General features: G+C 36.8%; 1 protein-coding gene across 4 annotated transcripts in view; it reads right to left on the bottom strand.

Moving 5' to 3' along the window:
* The window catches only part of Cdh6 (cadherin 6), a 127,494-nt gene that overhangs the window by 10,354 nt on the left and 96,155 nt on the right, over positions 1–20,985 (bottom strand). For 3 of the 4 annotated variants that reach the window (XM_047556380.1, XM_047556382.1, XM_047556381.1), the window contains exons 3-8: positions 17,568–17,862; positions 14,239–14,358; positions 12,001–12,168; positions 9,196–9,383; positions 7,483–7,736; positions 2,566–2,702 (exon numbers count right to left, since the gene is read on the bottom strand). In XM_047556380.1, coding sequence (XP_047412336.1) covers positions 2,566–2,702; positions 7,483–7,736; positions 9,196–9,383; positions 12,001–12,168; positions 14,239–14,358; positions 17,568–17,862 — 1,162 coding nt within the window. The remainder of the gene's footprint in view (positions 1–2,565; positions 2,703–7,482; positions 7,737–9,195; positions 9,384–12,000; positions 12,169–14,238; positions 14,359–17,567; positions 17,863–20,985) is intronic. The other variant, XM_047556383.1, reaches the window with a different exon arrangement.

Raw genomic sequence — 20,985 nt, 5'->3', positions numbered from 1 at the left:
CTCATTCACACATAGATTCCCCACGGTTGCTCTCAATTCTATAGGGCATTGAGCACCAATGCAGACATGAGGAAGAATGGGATGGTTTGGTACTTGTGCAGTTGATTCAGCTGGTAGAAATTCCTACTTACATTGATATAATTACATCTGCATAGTAAGTCCTGAGGTTACACAAAGTAAGACTGGGCATTTTAGAGGTAGATTTTCAAGGAAGTTAATAAAGCAGGAAGGTGGGAAAAATATGGACAAAAGGAAGATAGGAAATGCACGAACCACCAGGGTATCAAAATATTGTTATTGGTCTTAGTTTTTAGTTTGAGTGTTGAGTGAGAGCTGGTCATCATTCTAAGAACTTTGCTGGATTAGCTGACTTAACACAGACACCTGAGGTAGATACAGTTATTGCCCCTATTGTATATATAGATAAGGAAACTGAGGCACAGAGAAGTTAAGTAATTTATCCACATTTGCAGAGATTTGTAAGAAGTTGAGCATACGTTCAAACTTGGGTCTGTCTGATTCCAAAGCCCAGGTTGTTCATCTGAGATAATGGTGGAGCAGAGACAATGTTTGAAGACCTGATGTATTTTGGTTGTCTTTTATGATATTCTCTTGGGTAGTTGGAAGATATTGCTGGTATAAAAATCAGGAGTTAGAATCTCTTGCCTCAACTCTCTTCATCTATTTCACTCTTATGTCTATTTGTTGGCTCACTTCATTAAATGATAATATTAATCTAAGACTAATATATGACTAATATATGCTGGCCATTAGTTAGGGTGCAGGGACACAAGGGAGTATTAAAAATAACTTGCCTCCTGGAGATTTATTCTACTATGGGGATAAGCTGTACACATGTAAGTATGTAACCTATCAGATGGTAAATGCTCTGGTGAAATTAAATGGAAAAGGGATTGAGACAGATGAGGATATCACTTTATTTTTTGGAGCCAGGGATTGAACTCAAGGGTGCTTAATCACTGAACCACATCCCCAGTCCTTTTAATTTTTTATTTAGAGACAGGGTCTCACTAGATTGCCTATAGCCTCACTAAGTTGCTGAGGCTGGCTTTGAACATGCAATCCTCCTGCCTCAGCCTCCTGAGTCACTGGGATCACAGGCATGTGCCATCATGCCTGGCTGGTGTTACTTTAAAAGGGATGACCAGGGATGGCCTCTGATGGGTCACCATTTGCCCAGAGACTCAACTGAAGAGAAAGATTAGGCCACATTAGGTTATTTCTGGCTCTCCAGGCAGAGGAAGCAGCAAGCCCAAAGTCCTCATACTGGGAGTGAACTGGCTTTACACTAACTCTTGATTTTTGACATATCAAAGGTAGTTCAGAAGTTGTGACAATAAGATTCTTAAGATCCCTTATGTCTGATATTTTACTCACGCCATTATTCCAAAGTTAGAGCGGATGAGTATGAATTTTTAAAGGTCTTAATTACTAATACTTTCAAATGTGTCATAGAAACAGTAAATCCTAAAAATAGGATTTTAAGGAATAAAGCTTAAAATACTCATGAAATGAATTTCATGATATTTTGAAAAATGGTCCTTTGCAGTGGAAAATAATTTTTTTATTTTCAATCTTTAAGGGTGCCTGTCACTGGCATCCATAGTGGATACAAATGTTTAATGAGTCATCCTTATCACTGTCAAAGGCAGGGTTTCATTGGCCCATATTGGTTTCTTATTATACCACCCAATATCCTTCATCTACCTCAAATCTCTGAGTTATGTTGATAAAATACAACTGTAATGAACCATTTGATATGAAATATTTCACATTAGATAGCCAACTAAGAAAAAATATGTCAAACTTTAAGGATTAAAAACAAAGACTAAAAGAACTATCATTTAGAAGTCTATTTTTAAACACACAACCTTATTTTAAAATCATTTGTTTCATGTATTTCAATCCAAACATTGTGTTTATAATTCAAGTTAATTTTCATTTTCATTGCATTCTTTTGGCATTATATTTCATTGCCTTAAATTTCACAGGGAGTACCATAAAATTCATTCTGAACATTTTATTGATTACTTGGTGATTTGTATTGCTCACTTGAATATACTATGGAAAAGTGATCATTTGTACCTCTTAATTCTGTACAAATCTAGAAATGGAAATTCTAAGAAAGCTAGAGAATAAGTATCCACAAGATTTCTAGACCAGGTCTACATTTCAAAGATAATTGAACCCTTTTGTCCCCTGCTCCTCTCTTTGCAGTGTCTGAGAATCCATTTTTTCCAGCAGTTTCTGTAATGCTCTAACTTATATGCATTTTGATAATACCAGTTCAGTCTCATTTGAAGGTCACACTCTCATTTCATTGTTTCCAAACTGCAGAACTTCCACAATTGCCTCTCTATTTATGAATGAACCAGACCACATTTAGAAGAAACATGACTGCAAACGATTCCAGGGATTTTCCTTTAATATGTATTGAGCAGGATCATCAACTTGGGGTGACGAGCTTTGGCCATGCTCCACGAGCCCTAGCTGGGACACTCACTCCATCAATCAGGGACAGCAGCAGTACTAGGTTGGACTTACTAATCTCTGTCGCTATCACTGTTATGTTGTGCCACAGCAGTGTTTCGCGGTCAAGAAGTTTCGATGTAAAAATCGAACCATTTCCAGAATCAATGTTGAAGATTCTGTCCATATCTGTGTGTCGATCAACAGAATACCTGAAAATGCAGGGTGGAATTTAGAAAGGCTTTGTACTTGCTAGTCTCACATCATAAAGCAATATCCAGAATATCCATTAAAATAATTTCTTTCTACTTGTACTGCATATTGAACTATCTAGAACTTAACATTAAGCAACATTTTCTGAGAAAGTAGTTCTTAGCATCAAGGCCTGACTAGTGAGTTCACTAGAACAAGTTGCAAGATTTTAAGGGTCACCACTACAGTTTCTTTTTCAAAATATATAATTTGGGTCAAGTTTATATAGTAATTACGTATTTTGTATTTTAAACTCAAGTTTTTAGGACTCAATGTGTATGTATGTGTACTTTATATAATGTGAGGTATTGGTTATTTTTCTATAATCCATTTTATTTAAATTTTTGTTGTTGTTGCAAGAAGCAAACAAAAATTAGTGTGACTAAGCTGAGTGAGGCAGGAAAGAGAGGTAGGAGATGAGATTGGAGAGGGATCCAGAGTCCAGACTGCAGAATGATGGGCCAGCTTCGTAAAGAGCTGGGATTCATTCTAAATGCAACACAAATTTACCAAAGAGTTCCAAGCAGGGCAGCAAAGATTGCAGGTTGAATGGAGGAGAATGGTTGGAGAGTGCTGCCACAAGCTGATGGAAGAGGAGAGAAAACAGGCTTTGGGGACTGTTTATAGTTCCATTTTTGATGCACTGAGGTTGAGATGCTTGGGAAGGTCCAGGGGAAGATATCTAGTCTGAAGCACAAGATTAAGCTCTGGACTGAAAACTTCAATTTCTTATTCAACATCCAGTGAAGGGGGAAAACACTAAGGACAGAATCACTGATAGCACCAATGGGAGAAGAGAGACCCACCAAGACCAGAGCAGCAGCTGGATCAGAGCAAGAGCTGGAGAAACATTTAAGAAGGGGAATTTGGAGATATTCAAAGAAGAACAACAGTGATGTCTTAGAAACCAAAGGACAGAGTTTTCAACCCTGAAATTGATAGAAGTCTCATAGATTTTGAAAATTTAATCTTATTTACAATTTTCCCATCATTTGTCTTTTTAAAAAAAATTTATTTACTTTTGTATGTATTTGTTACAAGTTTTTAGAATAGCCCCATAAGGTGTAAAAGTACTTATGTATGTATGTTTATGAGCAAGGGGACATTTAAGAGAAAACACTGAAGAAAGTTGACATCTTAAGGGCCTTAGGAAAAAAATTGCCCATTTTAGCTGGAGTCTCAAAACTTACATTATGATAGGAGGTTTACACATGTCAGCCGAGTAGAAGTACAATTTAGATAAATGACTTAACTAGTCAGAAATGTGGAATTATTATGAATGCTCTGAGAAAAATTGTTACTAATCTTTAATAGTATACCATGTCCAAAATGTTATTTCAAAGAATCATTTTTGTTTAAAATGTAAGTAGTAAGTTATAATAAATAATGTGTTTCACCTTAATAAAATTTGTTTTTGTCATCTAGCAGGTGTCTAGATGAAATAAACATTCAGTTATTGTAGGCTATTTTAATCTTATTTTAAAGAGAATTAATGAAGTTCACAATGGGTACAAGTTGGGTTGGAATTTTAGTTTCAGTGTATATAAACTAATGATTTTTTTTATTATCAAAACAGTTGAAACAGATGAAAAAGCTATTGCTTTTGCCATTTCTGTCATGAATCAACATTTACTAAGAATTTAGGCAACAATATTGAACTTACTTGATCACCTTTCTTCATTTTAAATTTGAGAATAATAAATATTTATAACACATAGTTAATTACCAGAAAGGAAATCTCAATATTCATAGACTTTGTGAGACATTCAATAATTATCTACAAACATATTTTTTCTCTCATGAAAAATGTCAAGCTTAAGAAGTGCTGCTTAGTGCCTTTATAAGCTGCTACAATTATATACAGCAGTAATCTTTTTTGTTCTTTGTCTCTTTGCCTCCTGTTATAGTTTAACATTTTACAAGTAATCATATTTTTCCATCAAGCCTTGAAATAAAGGGTAAGCAGTCAGAAAGTTTTCATTGAAGGCAGCTTTAAATTTTAAAGAAAGAGTAAGTATTTAAGAAATACCAAAATTTGTATTATTTTTCCCTAATCGGGAGATTACAAAATTAGTAGAAAACCTAAAATGCCCACTTTCTTTATGAAAAATTCTTTTACATAAATCCTTATTTGCTTTTTGTTTTTTCCTAAAGCAATTTCAATTTAAAACAAGGACATTTACCATCCCCAAAACATTAATTGTAAACATCACTAATAAGAAGCAAGGTAATCAATCCCATTATGATTGTAGCAGATTATTTTGCTGGGATGTCCCCTACCTACCCCCCCACCAACCCCTGACTTCAGTGTATTTGTGATTAAATAATTTGTCTTCTAATGTATCCTCAGGGCAGGAAGATAGGTGGACTGGGAAAGGAGGTGTATTTGCATGCAAATTTTTCATAGTAGATATTGATAGTGACATAAAGTAAGATTCTTTCATGGATTTCAAAAGGTGTTTGTGATAACGTTGTTGGTAGAAAATTGTTTTTGTGATTAAAGAATTAAATATTATAACTGCATAACAATAAATCAATGTTTGGGGAAGAAGGATCTTAATTGTTCACCTAACATACTGCCTAGCACCTAGTTGTTCAATATTTATGTCTAGAATAAATCTATATTTATATATCAAATCCATATGTGCCCAGGGAAGGCTGGAAACAAAAAAACTTTAAAATTAACCAATGGTTAACCCAGTTTGACAAGCTAACTACTTCCTTTCATAAAACATGAAATAATGTAGTGGGTAAAAAATGGTATTTATTATAAAAAGTAACATAGATATGGAATTATATAGCCTACGTTCCCAAAATTATCTCTTTAAATTAAAAACATGTTGATCTGTTCAAGAGGTAAGTGAAGCTTGTATTTGTAAACTTTGAGCATTAACACTTTTAAACTGGACTTGACACTGATTTGCTAAGATATTTTTCCTTGTGCAGTTAGAATATACTTCAAATGAGAGAATAATTGTGAGAGTACTTGAAACACTTGTGCTATGGAAGTGAAAGCCATCTTCTCTTTTTCTTATTAATACTATTGAGTATGGCTGGAGAAATACTTGATCCACAGAGCTCACACGTGGCTGCTTAGGATTGACGCCATCCACTCCAAGGTATCTTATAGATACTCCAGTAGAATGATACAAGTCTATTTGCCTGGAGATTTAAAGTTACTTTCTGAAAATAAGTCAGGCATTTTTGTATTTTAGATGTGGGGTGTCGTAGGTTTCATGGAAACAAAGGGGACTTGATAGCTAAAAAGTTAGAAAACAATTGCCTTACAGCAGTTATTGTTATCTGCAGTAACATTCTTCATGTAGCAGCCTGGTGATCATTTTAAAAGACAGCTTTGCATTAGGTAACAGTTCTAACTCAAACTTTTCAAGTGGCTTCTCAACTCAGTCAGAGTAAAGTCCAGTCTTTACCAAGGTCTATAAGGTCACATAGGACCTGCCACGCTCACTACCGCCATCCAGCCCTCCCTGTTGCCTCCTACCTGGCCTCTCCTCCCTTACTCTCTTCTAGCAGTAAAGGCCTCCTTGCTGACTCCTTCAACACACCAAGAAAGAGCTGGTATCAGGCCTCACCTTGCTCTATCCCTTCTCGGAATGGTCTTCCCCCAGATATTAGCATGCTTCACTCCTTTGTTTCATTCAAATCTTTGCTCCATTGATTCCCTACCATGAAGCCTGACCACGCTATCTAAAACAGTACCTCATTTAGTCTTTGTTTCCATACTCTGCTCTATTCTACTGCTTAGAATTTATTTTCACCTGACACATTACATATTTATCATTTGTCTATTTCTGTCTATAAGCTTCCTGCAATCAGGACTTAGTGTATAGTTCTCTGCTGTATTCCCTTGGTGCCCAGGACATGCCTGGCATATGGTAGGGGACTTGCTCAGAATATATTTGTGGATTCACTGTCAAGAGTTCTTATACAGCTTTGGGGTTTGCTTACTATATTTATGAGGAATAATTTACACAATGGTATTCAGCTTAGCACTTTTCTCATTAGTCACCTCAGCTACTGGCTGAAGGCTGGAGGTTGCTAGACTCCAGTATTTTCATAAGATTCTACAATACTTAGAGCATTAGTGGTCCCCAAGAGCAATGAGGCTTTCTGGTAAAATGATTTACAACTAAAGTGTCAGGAAAGTACAGGGAAAACAGAGCTTGCTTATATAGCGCAAATTTGGATTCTGCTTTATTAATTTCCCCTGGATTTCACAGACATACAGCATGAAATGGTTCATGTTTTCTATTCACATCTGCAAGAGGAAAAATTATGCATCCAAATGGAGCATAATTCTGCCTCTAAGTTTTACACAATAGGTTCTTCCCACAATTGGAAAACAGGCACTCAAGCCCAGTGCCTATTTTGTTTGTTTCCCTATTCTATTCTGACGAATCTTAAACCTTAGGAAAACCTTGAACCTTAAAGAAAGCCCAGGACACTCAGCTGCATCACCTAACACTACCTCCCATGCAAGTAGTATACATCTTGAGCTCTTTTATCTTTCTTTCAATTTTTGTGTATTTTAGCTTCACACTGCTGCTAAAATAATCTTTATGCAGTGAGACCAGAGCCAAAGGTGCTATTTGGAGTAGTTTTTTCAGGAAAACACAACTGTTTAATTAGAAAAAAGACATTCCTCTTTTTCTAAGGTGCAGGTGGATATTTGAACATAAATTGAGACTTATGATAGAGATGGTGCAGGAGTGTGCTTACTTCACGGGATTCCTGGCAGCATCTGGATCCTGGGCTGTGACTGAGCCTATTGTTGTGTTAATCTGAGCATCTTCTCTTATCTGCAGGACATAGGCCACTTTGCTGAAGACAGGGGGCTCATCCACATCTTCTACCACGATTCTCACTGTGGCTGAATCTTTGAATGGACCCAGGTAGAGAAATCGGGGCTCCACGTGGGGATTGGAGGCTTCCACCTTGAGGGTGTACACTTTCTTCTTTTCAAAGTCTAAGAACTTGGGGAGGAAAGTGACATATTTAAAGCAAATACTGGAAGTGGGGATGTAACCTATACATTCAAAAACATCCCCAGGGGATTCGAAGGTATAGCCAGACTTGGGAACTGCAGGTTTGCATAGGGTTTCTCTATTCATCATTTAGATAAAATAGATTAAAAAACAAAACAAAACAAAAAAAAAAACTTTTGCATGAGTTAATGAAATATTCCAATGATATCCTGATAAGGGCATGTAGCTAATTATTTACCAAAGAAAGGAATAATCATTGTTGTTAAAGATCTTGAGGAAGAGATTCTTTGCTTTTGGAGGCATAACGAACCCATATGCTTATTGCTGACTTTTAGTTTTAGATGGGAATATGACAAGGCTCACTAGAAAGATAATTAATCAAGACATTAGTGAATGTGATTTAGTCGGCTAGGCAAAATTTCAGTTCGAATCTTATCAGGCACTAAGAAAATTAAAAAGGTTAATGCACACTAATGGGCTTCCTAATTATATTATGGTATAAAACATTGGTCTGAGTGTCACTTAAACATGTTTTATTGTGTTTCCAGATATTAGGACATGAGCTTAAGGGGAAAAGTTTTCTTGTTATTTATATCCACCTATGCTTATATTTACCAGCAAACGCAACCGTGTGCTAAAGGAGAGAGAAATTATTACACTGTACTTTATAAAGGGAGAATCATAAAAAAATAAACCAGTTAATGTGTTTAGCCTCAAAGCATACAATTTATTGGTTTTTAACTTTTGCTGCTCTTTGGTATATTGCACTGTGGCACTAGTTTTGGAAGGGGTTAAATTAATGCATAAGTACATTGGTAAATAACAGGAATTTGGGACATAAAAGATTTATTATCACTGTGTTTCAGGGAATAGATAAAGAAGTTGCAGAAAATTTGTATCACTTAAATTTGTGGTCTTTACATATCTTCTCTAATTCAGGTCAACTTGATCACTACGTGTATTATTCTTTTCCTTCAACTCACCTATTGCAATTTGTAGCTACACATTTATTGTTTTGTTTTCTTGCTCTCTATTTTCCCTCCCTCCCCTATGAGCTGGCAGTTCCATGAAAGCAGAGACCATCTGTAGGTGCCTTTGCACCTCCAGCACCTAGAACAGTATCTAGCACTGTCTCCTTCCTTATTGTTCATCTGTATTATTTATTTCATGTCTTTTTATGTATATCATTTGTTTATATTATTTATTTACTTAAGAGATTCTTAATAAAGGGCTATTGAAAACATGGAATTAATGGATGTATAAAATTATTTTGGTCCCCAAAAGCCAATGCAAGAGATCTCAATATAATTAGAATTGGCATTTTCTTAAAAAAAAAAAAAAAATCAGAGTCTAAAAGAATGTTTATATGAGATGTTAATTGCCCCTGGTAACTTAGGAACCAGAGAAAAGTGTGTTCATTTGTATGAGAATTAAGAAGTGGCATTACCTTTTTAACAGTTATGATCCCTTCCTGGGTTTCCTGGTCGGTGATGACATCAAACATGTCCAGCCCCTCACCATCTGTGATGCTGTACTCAATCGCAGCGTTTTCTCCCACATCAGCATCACTGGCTTTGATCCTGCCAATTGGTGTACCCGGCGGAGAAGATTCAGGGGTTTTAAATTGATATGTACCTATTAATCACCAGACAGATGTGAGTCAAACACAGACTGAGAATGCTTTGTCATAATAAGTAATCTCTTTTCCATGGGGGATGTGTTCCAAGACCTCCAGGGGATGCCTGAAGCTACAGGTAGTATAAAGACTTATATCCAGTACACTCTGTTTTTTCCTATACATATATACCTACTATCAGTTTAATTTATAAGTGAGGCCCAGTAAGAGATTAATAATAATAACTGATAATAAGAGCTAGAACAATTATAACAATATACTGTAATCAAAATTATTTGAAGCTTAAGAATTGTTGATGCTAGAATATTTTATTTAATATTTTTGGATTGTGGTTGACACTGGGTAAGAGAAATTGCAGAAAACAAGACCACGGACCAGGGGGGGATAGCTGTAAAAAACCAAAAAAACCAAAAACATTTTCTAAGAGTCCTATAGGACATGAATGGAGGCAGATTCATTTTTTCTTAATGGTGTCCTATTCTCCTTATGTCTTCTCTATCGTGATTGTTAAGAATATTTCTTCTGCTGGGCATGATGGCTCACACCTGTAATCCCAGGGTCTGGGGAGGCTGAGGCAGGAGAATTGAAAGTTCAAAGCTGATCTCAGTAATTTAGTGAAACCTTAAGCAACTTATTGAGACCCTGTCTCTAAATAAAATTATATATATGAAAGCGTTGGGGATGTGTCTCAGTGGTTAAGCACTCCTGGTTCAATCCCTGGTACAAAAAAAAATTTTTTTTCCTTCTATCTCCTTGCAAATGGAGACCACTTGTCTTGTCCTGTAAGTAGGCTTCCAAGTTTATGATGTGATTGTGAAAATGACTGAACGCTAGAAGAGGAATGACAAGTTTTCAATGCCCCTGCTAGTCTAATCAATCAGAAAGAGGATAGAATAACTTAGCTAGAACTGTGACTTGAAGTCAATTACTAGTTTTTCTTTTAAAAAGTTCTTTCTGCTAGTATATATTAGCTGAAGTTCCAAGTAAATTATAGCAATTTGGTGAGTATGTCCAAAGAATGTATCCTTTTACTCATATGCAGATTTGAACCTAGTTGCAGAGTTAGGGACATAGATAAATACACTGAGTGATAACTAACTCTTTAAAATTTTATTACAGTTTTTATCTATGCATAGGTTTCTCCCATGATTATGTTTGCATTATTAATTCAAAACCTCTATTTTGTAGATAGGTATTTTCCTTACATCCTCTTCATGCAAAATTAGTTTAAAGGAGTCTACATGTGAATTTCAGTTTAGATCTGAAGAACCATCATGTAATGAAAACTAAACAAAAATAAACTAGTAAAACCAAAAGTTAGTCTATTTTCATACATTACACTTTGTCAACCACTCATACAAATGGTTTTGGAAAGACCAAAACTGGACTGTGCTCCACTAAAATAGGGTTCTCAAATAATATTAATTATTGGGCTTCTCCTTGGTAAAATGATAAAATAGGCTAAGTATTTCTCTAGTATATTCAACTTCCACTTTAAGGGCCTCCTGCTCTTTCCTAAATTAAACACAAGGTCAGGTAGCAAGTCACAGGCTACGTGAGGAAAGAGCAGAGGGATGATCCCTTGGTACCAAGGTGCTGGTGGAGCCCAACACAACCCTCTCCAGGGGACTGCCACACTGAAAAGGAGATTTTTGGGGAAAATGCTGGTGATCTTGATATTTTTGGGTGTCTTGGGGGAAATTTTAGTACTTGTACAACTTTTTTTCTACTTCTTATATCTGAAATTAGCTAATCGGTGATGATGTTTTTGCATTTGGCTAACTCTGATTAAATTCTTGAAAAAAAGTTAAACTAATTCCTGATGATCTATGTGAACCTCCATTCTAATAGAAGTCCATATTAGCAGATAATTTTTTAGAAAATGCTGTGATAGAGTAAGCGGTTTTTCTATTTGATAATTGAGATATCTTTCTTACGAGATTGTACTCATGGAAGAAAATCTGCATTAAACTGGTCCCCACCTGGGCAGCACTAAGTGAAAGAATCAAGCATATGCTTGATACAAACTCAGCATTGATAAGTATTGCTTCTTCCTCCTTCCTAATCATGAGAGTTAATAATGTTATAGATGCTTTTGGTATCTCAATTAACCATAATGTAGAAAACTATTTATGATTACAAATGGATTAAGTACACATTTACTTCCACAGTTATATTTTTAGAAGCAGGAAAATGATAAATCCTTTCCTTACAAAGCTTTGTGAGGATTTAAAAGAGATTACATGCCTGATTAAGTTCACAAACCTAAAGACAAGTTTTTCCTAACAAAATAGCAGCATGCTTATATACATATGTTCTGTGAAAGCAAATTTATGTCTCTGGTAGTCTTTTTAATAAGGAAAAAGAAAATAATGATGCTGCTTTTACAACAACAGCCATATCAGAAATCGCTCAGCTAATTACCAAGGAAAGAACATAAATGTTCACACTTCCTGATTTTAAGTGGTGTTGTCAACTCATTTTAATAATTTTAATAAAAATGCCAGTTCTTATGAAGTCCACTAATTTTGACAATACTGATAATGAAAAATAAACATTTTTGAAGTCAGTTTATGAAAGTGCAGTGAAGAAACTTTTTCAATCAAATGTTCCTACTCTGGGGGAATCGGGGAGGGTTGTCATTGACATCAGTCAGCGTGATGTTCACTGTGGTGGTCCCAGATAATCCTCCCATCTGGCCGCCCATGTCCTTGGCTTGAATCACCACTTGGTACTGCTCTCTGTTTTCACGATCCATGTTGAGCAAAGCTGTCTTGATGATGCCTATGGATGGGAAATTTAGGAGTGGAAATGGATGCATTTAGAATACTTTATGGAATCATTTATTTATGCAAACAAACATAGACTGTCACCCACAATATGCAAAACACCATGCAGATGTCATTGTGATATAAAGATGATTATATACAGCCTTTATACTGAAGGATATTACAACCACATAGGAGAGAGAGGCACATTTTAAAAAGCCTATAACATAGGAAATGAACACAAGTACAAGTCAAATCCTGCAATGGTATGGTCTGCCTATTCTATAAATATCAAGCACAGCAAAATATAACTTGGCCCATGCTATAAGGGTGTGCTATGGTAGCTGCTTGCTAAAAGATATTCAGGTGCGTTATGAGCAAATTGTTAAGAAACTGAGCTGACTCCTGGGTTCCACATGACTGAACCAGCTAATTGCTCCTCAAATACACCTACCATAATGAGTGTTCTGAGGTTTTTTCAAAACCACAGATCTATGGTGTTAAGAATACACAGCATTGGTTCTCTCACAATTATCATCTTATATGATCCTGGAGAGTTTGGGTTTTCCTAAAGCTTATGTGAACATTAGTTCAACTGGTCCCAACAGTAACAATTTCAAAGTTAGGTTAAATTTATCTCTGTTGTTAGGCAGTTAGAAGATAATTAGTTGAAAGAACTTCTAAAAGTTTGTCTAATCTCTATATAGGGTTTATGCTTAAATTAACTTTCTTTTAAAAATCACTGGAGAAGACTTTAAAATCCTCTCCAGTTGCACATTCCAGTGCCTAACAACTAATGAAGCTGAAAATATCTTTATAATTTTTAACAAGAATACTTCAGACAACAGGTCAGTTGTATTCCTATCGTCTTGACTTCAAAGTGCAATGCTTTCTGTTCTCCAAATAATTGTACCTCTCTATTTAAATACAGGAGATTGCCTTAACCTTTTGTCCTTTAAGCTGAATAATTCTAATTTTTCCTTCACATTGTTTTTAAATTCAACACTTTTTTTTCTCCTTGGGCTTCTTCGCAAGTTCATTTCACCTTTTCACACCTAGGTTTCAAACTGGATGCAGTAACCTGGAAAGGTGTGGATTCCCACCATAATAATGGATGTTCGAAAAATGTATAAAAGAAACTTGACTCTTATTACAATAGCAATAAAATTTACTATACAATACAAATGCTGTAAAAAAAAAATCATCATCAGATAGTATTCTACTTTGTGGGAAAAATACAGAAAAATGAGATGTCCAAAAAAGGATTTTTATAAGGCATTATGCTTTGTTTTATTAGGGCTGAATCAGTTAGCATGGGCTGGACAGCGATGTGACAACGAACCACACAACATCTCAGGGACTTAACACAACTGAAGAGTGAGCTTTGCCCATGCTCTGGGAGGGGCGAAGGGTGCTGTGCTATGGCAACACTGGCCGTCCAGGCTGACCCCTTCTCAACGGTGGTTTCCATGATCACTGTGACAGGGAGGGGGATGTGGCAGATGGTCACCAGCTCTGCAGCACTGCCACATTTTAAAATATTTTTAAATTGTAGATGGACACAATATCTTTATTTTATTTATTTTTATGTGGTGCTGATGTTCGAACCCAGTGCCTTGCATGTGCGAGGCAAGCGCTCTATCACTGAGTTACAGCCTCAGCCCCTTTGCCACATTTTATGTGCCCAAATCAATCATGTGGCTTTGTCTAACTTCAGAGCATAAAAGAGAGATGCATTCTTATCAAATATCTAGAAACAGAAGAACCAGAATCTGGGTAAACAGTCCTACGACTTATCAGAAAGGGTTAGTCTTTTAGCTTCACTCTAAACTGGAAGAAAAAGAAAGGAATATATAATTCTTCTGAATCTGCCCTATATAAATATGTTAGATGAAAGGTTCATCGTCAGATTTCTTGATTAAAATGATCCAGATGTCATGCTTACAAATATATCATTAGCGTTTGGCAGAAGAATACAAGAAAATTCAATCATGCTGATTGTTTTTATTAAAAATATGCTAGCTCAGCTGAGCATGTCAATTAAAGTTATAGATTAAAAAAAAAAAGATCAAAAATGAATTCTTACCTGTTTCTGATTCAACTGAAAAATAGGGCTGTCCCTGTAAGATACTGTAGACGACTTTGGCACTGTTCCCATAAGTTGGATCATCAGCATCAGTTGCAGTGACTTGGACAACGAATGTCCCTGTAATGACACAGAAACATAAATTGAAAACAAAATTAAGGGTTTTCCATGTTCCCTGATATACGCATAATAAGAAAGCGTGACCTTAGTTTGTGTGAAGTTACTATGACAAGAAAGAGCTGAGACTTCAGTAGAATGCCAGGTTAAAAAACCTTGGGATTCTTCGCTCTCAAGGGATGTAATCAACTAATAGATACGGTAAGGATCAGGTAAACGAGAAACATGGGAGTGATCATGACCTTGAATGAAACTGATTCCAACCCATCTCCAATGATAGATTTAACCGGATTATTGCTGTAGTGATTTTTTTCAATCATTCAGGACTAAATCAATTAGCAACTTGCATTACTTTGTCCATAGGCATGAGTTGAGGAGCTGTCTAACCTGGGGCCATTCATAATATTGCTAGAAGTCCTGCATCATTGATGCTTTGTCTCCTGGACTATAAGGTGCTGATGTGAGGCAACATATTGCTATTTGTGACCTTAGAAAGGCCAGCCTGAGGACAAAGTGGTAGCTCAAGAAACATCCAGAAACACAATTAGATCTGTCCAAGACCCTCTTTACTTTTGTCTTTAAGTAATGTGACCAATAATTTTTATTCTTTAAACTACTTTGAGTTGTCTCTCTTGTTACTTACCATCCTAAGTGATAATTAATGTGGTGATTCTAAGACGCTGAAAGACCTTGAACCTTAAGAGGTAGTTAAGATTAGATAAGGAAATGAGAGGGAGGAGGGGTATGGAAAATCGTGGAATGAGACAGACATCTTTACCCTATGTACACGTATGAATACACGAATGGTATGACTCTACATCGTGTACAACCATAGAAAGGAAATGCTGTACCCCATTTGTGTACAATGAATCAAAATGCCGTCGGTAAAAATAAATAAATAATTAAAAAAAGAATGAACTGAAACAGCAGAGCATAAATATCTGGAAGTTGTCATTTCAAGCAGTGATTATAATTAAATAAACAAAAAAGGCTATTGTATTTTAGATTGGCATTCTAATTTTAGGGATGACAGTTACCTTATAACTTTAAAAGTATCCCTAACTGCCCTGAGAACCCATGCCAATTTTCGTGTGCATGCTTACATGTCTGTTTCACTGGGGAGATGGTGCGCATATGTTGTTTCATTCTCAAAAGGCTTTGTGACTTTCAAAAAGGATGAAACCCTCTGATTAAAATCATTTTATGTCTGCTTTTGATATTCCTATTAGGTAAGCAATGGGCATACTGCTAGAGTTCTCCTATCCATGAAAAGGGCAGAGAAGTTACATCTAGGGAATATTAGAATTGTCAAGTTGCTTTTGTGATACCTAACCAATTTCATTTATTGAACAGATAGATAGTGCTCTGTTAGGGTTGAACGCTCTGGATGTCTCGTGCTGCTGCATGTGACACAGCACCCACCTTGTAATTTGGCAAGGGAGGAGGAGAGAATGCCGACATCATAGAATTTTAAAGGGAGAACTAATAGAAGTCAACAAACATCAGATTCTTATTTGCATTAATACAAAATCTGATTGCTTTCAGAACGTGATTAGGTGGATGTTGTAAGTGCCTATTAGTTGTCAGAGATTGTACTAGGGGCTCTGAACTTGTTTTCTTATTTAAGCTTCATGATAACCCTTAGGAGTTGACATTTATTGTAATTATTTTTTATAGATTCAGAACTGGAGAATCAAACAAGTCAGGCTCAGAGAAATTGAGTAATTTACCCAAGGATACACTGTTGGTTATTAGTGGAGATAGTTTCAAATTTAGTTTTGTTTGGTACAAAAATCCGTTTTTACCTCTCTGCTGTTGTTCCACTACCTTAATGAAATTTCTTTAAGATGCATTTATATATTACAATAAATGCATATTAATTTATAATGATGAATATCAACATTGCTGTGCCTGCATAGAAATTAGAAAAAACCTTTCTTTTCTCAAGGAATGTATGTCGCTGGCAATTTATTTGTAAACTGGCTATCATGGTTTCAAGAGTGAATGGCAGGCCCTGGAGTTGTGCAGTCAGGGCATGATTGGGTGGTGTTGGTGACAAAGCTGTCCTTCATTAATTCTTTTCCCCTTTCCTATCTAGAGGAATCTGTATTTCTATCTCAATCTCTATCTCTATATATCTATATCCAACCTAAGAAATATTGTATTTCCTAAGAAACCTTCCTTTTTAAAGAATTTCAACCTCTTCTTTGCTTTAGCGGTGGCTTATCATTTTCTAACAAAACAAAGAGGCTTCAGGCAATATGAGCAATTTCTTCAGGCAAAAATTTAAATGCTTTACAAATCATTTCCATGGTTTGAACATTTTCCAAGCCTTGGATCTGTGAACTACAATGTCTCTGATATCTGACTGACAGAATCATAGAAAAGTTATTATGTAATTTCAGCCCTTATGAATATGACAGAGTGAAAATAAAAACAACCCTGTACATGAGTAGTTTAGAATTTGTCACTGTCTTCCATGAAGTATTTTAATGTTTCTAAGAGTGACATCAGTAGGATTTTTTTTTCTAAATTTAAATCCTGTTTATCTTCTCCCAATTTAACAATTTAGCAAATTAAATCCATACATATTAAACTTAAAATTGGCAGTGAAATTGTGCATAGAATATTAATTCACATATTAATGTCTTGAAAGTCTCTCAATTTCCACTTATTAGTAAAAGGATATGCCTCCCACATATCCTCTGTGTATTATTTATGGATTTTTTTTTTTTTAAGTTTTCATGGAGTCTCTTTCCCAAATGTAGTTACTTAAAACAACCATCACTGTTGTTCTGACTGAACTATAAATTCAGGCTTTATTTTTCCACTGGGGAGGTTTTTCCCTGGAGCCTAATACTAATGTGGACTGACAGAAATGGAGAAAGTTGTTGTCTTTCAGTCCAAGAAACATAGGGAGTACAGGGCGGAGAGAAAGCAGACCGAATGGCTTCACTTTCTACCTCCCACCCTGGCCTGTCCCTTTCTGGTCCTCAAAATGAGAGGAAATGCTGATTCCTTAAACATAACCAGCAGATGAGATGGGACTAGCATTAGGCAGCACGGTGCACTTACAGAAAGGACATATGGATTATTTGAAAGTGTGGTACTTGGGGGATTTAGCGTCTCAATTCTTTCAACTCAGTACACATAGCTCAGACCATTCTTCCTAAAGGAGATCCAGTTCTGGGTTGAAGTCACATCTCACTCACCGACATCAGACATTTCGGGGACAGTGGCTGTGTAAACGTCCTTGGTGAATATTGGTTCATTGTCGTTGATGTCATGGATCTTGATGATGAATTCAGACTCCGGCTCCACAGGTCTTCCTGTCCTTCTGTTGATAGCTTGTGCTCGAAGGATGTAAACGGGCTTTTCTTCCCTGTCCAGCCTTTTGGTGGCCTGGATGTCGCCTGTGTTTTCATTGATAATGAAGAGATCTCCTGCTCCATCTCCTGAAAGGATATATTTAAGTGATCCATCTCCTCTATCCTGGTCTGAATGTAACTAGTGTAGGGAAAAAAAAATTAAAGAAAGTAAAAGTCAAGCATGTCATCCTAAACTGTTTTTGTTTTTATGATCATGTTATGTTAACTTTCATTCAATGCTTTCTAAGGCATACAGGTATTATTTTTCTTGCTATTCACATTATCCCTCAATAGCAAATGCCATTCATTAATGAACATGCTTACTTATAGATCATAGAATTTTCCAGATCTAAAACAGAGTTTGGGGGAAAATTTAGCCATCTTCTTATTTTGGAGAAGGGAAAGTTAAAGACAAGAGCAATAGTTAAGGTACCCAAAGATATATAAGCCTGGCTGGAAGGAAACTATTTTCACTAGAGTTTTTGGATTCTACTAATATATTCTCCTCACTTGTATGCACACGAACATATGACATAAGTGATATGCTATTGAAAAAATAGTGGTTTTCAAATCAGCAAGACCTGAGTACATTCTGCCTCGGGGTGAATTTAAGAAAGCTAGATAAATTCCTTGGGTCTTTAGTGATGGAGATTATAATACCTTCTCTGGGAAGACATGGTATTCATTTATTTACGAAATTCACCTCAAAGTGTTTGAGAGACATCTTCAGTGCTGCTATGAGCAATATCTTGAAAACTAGCATAGTAGATAATTTATGAGGTCACTTGGAAGAATAAACATTTGACATTCAGATTTTAGTGTAAAACAGGAAAGGACTGTCTGACTCGAGGAGTTAGCCTAATGTTGAAACAGACTGCTTTATAAAGTAGGGACTCCCTGCTCCTGAGGGAGACTGAACAGAGACTCTGGTGTCATTCTCTGTGAAATGAATGGGTTAACATAAGGAAAGCTAGGATACCATGGAGACAGAGGTAGTGATCCTGACCTGGAAAAGTAGTTCACCTTTCCTACCCCAAAGACCATTCCTGCAGTGTTGGGTTCTTGTGTTGCCCACCCAGTACAAGCTTAGGTTTTCATATCATTTGTTTATACATTTTCTAAAAGTGCTTTTTGTTGAGCAGATCCACTTAACACCTGGGTCATCCATACTGATGATATACAATTTCCCAGTGGGAAGGCTGTGAATCTCTACCTTATTTCAGCTCCATCTAGAAGGAGGAGCTGTGTTCCCAAAACAAAGGCCACAGCGACAGGTGACAACTCTGCGTCCTCATGGTTAACACATGGAATGCTCAGAGTAGCATTTGTGACACATCTGGAAATGGACTCTCCAGGCAAAAAGGGGCTTAGCAAATGCTCTAACCATCCTCCCTAAAACTGTTCCATGGAATGTCATTTGCACAAAATGGACAGAAAATTCCTGTGGCCCAATCAATTTGGGAAATACTTTATACTCTGCCTCTTTCTTGCAGTCACCCACCCATTGACATATTAAGGGTTGTGAGTGCCTGCAGTTTGGAACTGTACTTGGCTTTGTTTAATTCTGCTTTCTCAAGCTTTATTGTTTAGAGAGTATTTTTTTTGAAGGGGGTCATATTGATATGTCCCATGACTAGTTTTTCATGGAAGATTATTTGGGAAACATGAGCTACTTTAGTCCATTGGTATAGAATAAGAAAACTGTGGTTCCAGTTTTTGTAGGTGTTTCCAAAATCACACCCAGCTCATGTGAGCATCAGAAGATTAGAATCTGAGGACAAGAAGGGGCCCTAGAGATGAGTCAGTGCAACTTTTTCATTTTGGGATATAGAGAAACTGTGTCCAGTGCCACACAGCCACAGCTAGCTAATCATGGAGTTTGGGAATGAGAATATTATTCATACAATTAGTAGCTGTGAAAGCAATTTGGCAGGAATAATGGAAGATAGATGTGAATGGGGAGGAAATTGCTTAGAAGTGAGACAAATGCAATAAGAAATGTAAAACAAGAGCACTCCATGATTTGTGTAATGTGATATGCTAAGGAAACGTTGAAACCATGATGACACAGAAAGAGCCACCAGGGAAAGTTTAACTCTCCATTGTCAAATCCTAATGACTGAAGAGTGCTCTTAAAAAGACATTTCATTAACTCATGAGTAAAGCAAGCAGCGCTGCTGCCCCGCAGATCCTTGCTCCGGGGCAGCTGCGGTCAGCAGCCTGGTTCAGGGCTGCGGGTGCCACGTGCAAGTCCCAAGAATAGGTCACATTCATTTTCTTTCCCTCACCGGGGTAAGACCACAGCAGAGCCAATTAACCTCCCTGAGCCAGGACCCTCAGTAAAATGAGGATAATAAGAGCTTCACAACAAAGCTGCTGTGAAGGTCTAATTAGAGACCAGGTACAAACACTGCGTTAATTGCCACGTAAGCATGCATTAAAAACACGGTCTGGGTTTTATAAATTACAAGGCGACTTCAAATTAAAGATAGTGCTACTATTGTTCGCTGTTAGTGATCATCGGCACGGTTTTGCTCTTATCCTGACTTTGAAAACTTTGTTTTGAGGACTTGGAAAACCTAATTTTGCAAGCACCCCATATCTCTGAGGTAAAAATCTGTTATCAAAAGCCAGTATTCTTCTACCTGGTGGCAATTGCTGTCTTTACACGTGATTTATTATATTCTGCATTCCACTAGATTATACACTCTCCTTGGCCAGTTCTTTCATCACTTCAATATGTAATTGTTGCACACTTAGTAGGTGAATACCACATCTGATCACAAGATTTATTCAGGTAAAAGTAATCAGAAACTTATTTTTAGCTGTCAGGAGAGACCATTTCGATGACTTATAGAACAAACACCCGAGACGATACAAAGGCACAGAGGAGATGCCAAGAGAGGGTGCGGACGGGAATTGCTTTGCAGATCACAATTCTGATTTATCAATATTTGAAAACTAGTGGGAAGATGCACCTCTTCGCTCAGGCATTGTCTGACAATAAAACAATTTAACCCGCTTCCCCCCTTGTCCCCCTCAAAGAGCTTTATCTGGGTCTGACTTGGGGTGCGTAGCAAAACCTCCAAGCGCCTGGTTTTCCTCCCCATTCTCCTTCCCTTCCACCCAACTTCCCGGGGCCAGTTGTTTCTTCTCTTCTAGGAGAAACGAGGGAACAGAAGCCAGCGTGCCCATGAAAGCAGTGGCGACAACCAGACGTTAGGGGTTTATTGAGCACTTAGATTTTAATTGGATTTTTGCT

Source organism: Sciurus carolinensis, chromosome 6 (assembly GCF_902686445.1).
Source record: "Sciurus carolinensis chromosome 6, mSciCar1.2, whole genome shotgun sequence".
In the NCBI taxonomy this organism is placed as follows: domain Eukaryota; kingdom Metazoa; phylum Chordata; class Mammalia; order Rodentia; family Sciuridae; genus Sciurus; species Sciurus carolinensis.
Note: the sequence above shows the minus strand (reverse complement) of the source record. Positions and strands in the feature narration are given on the sequence as shown.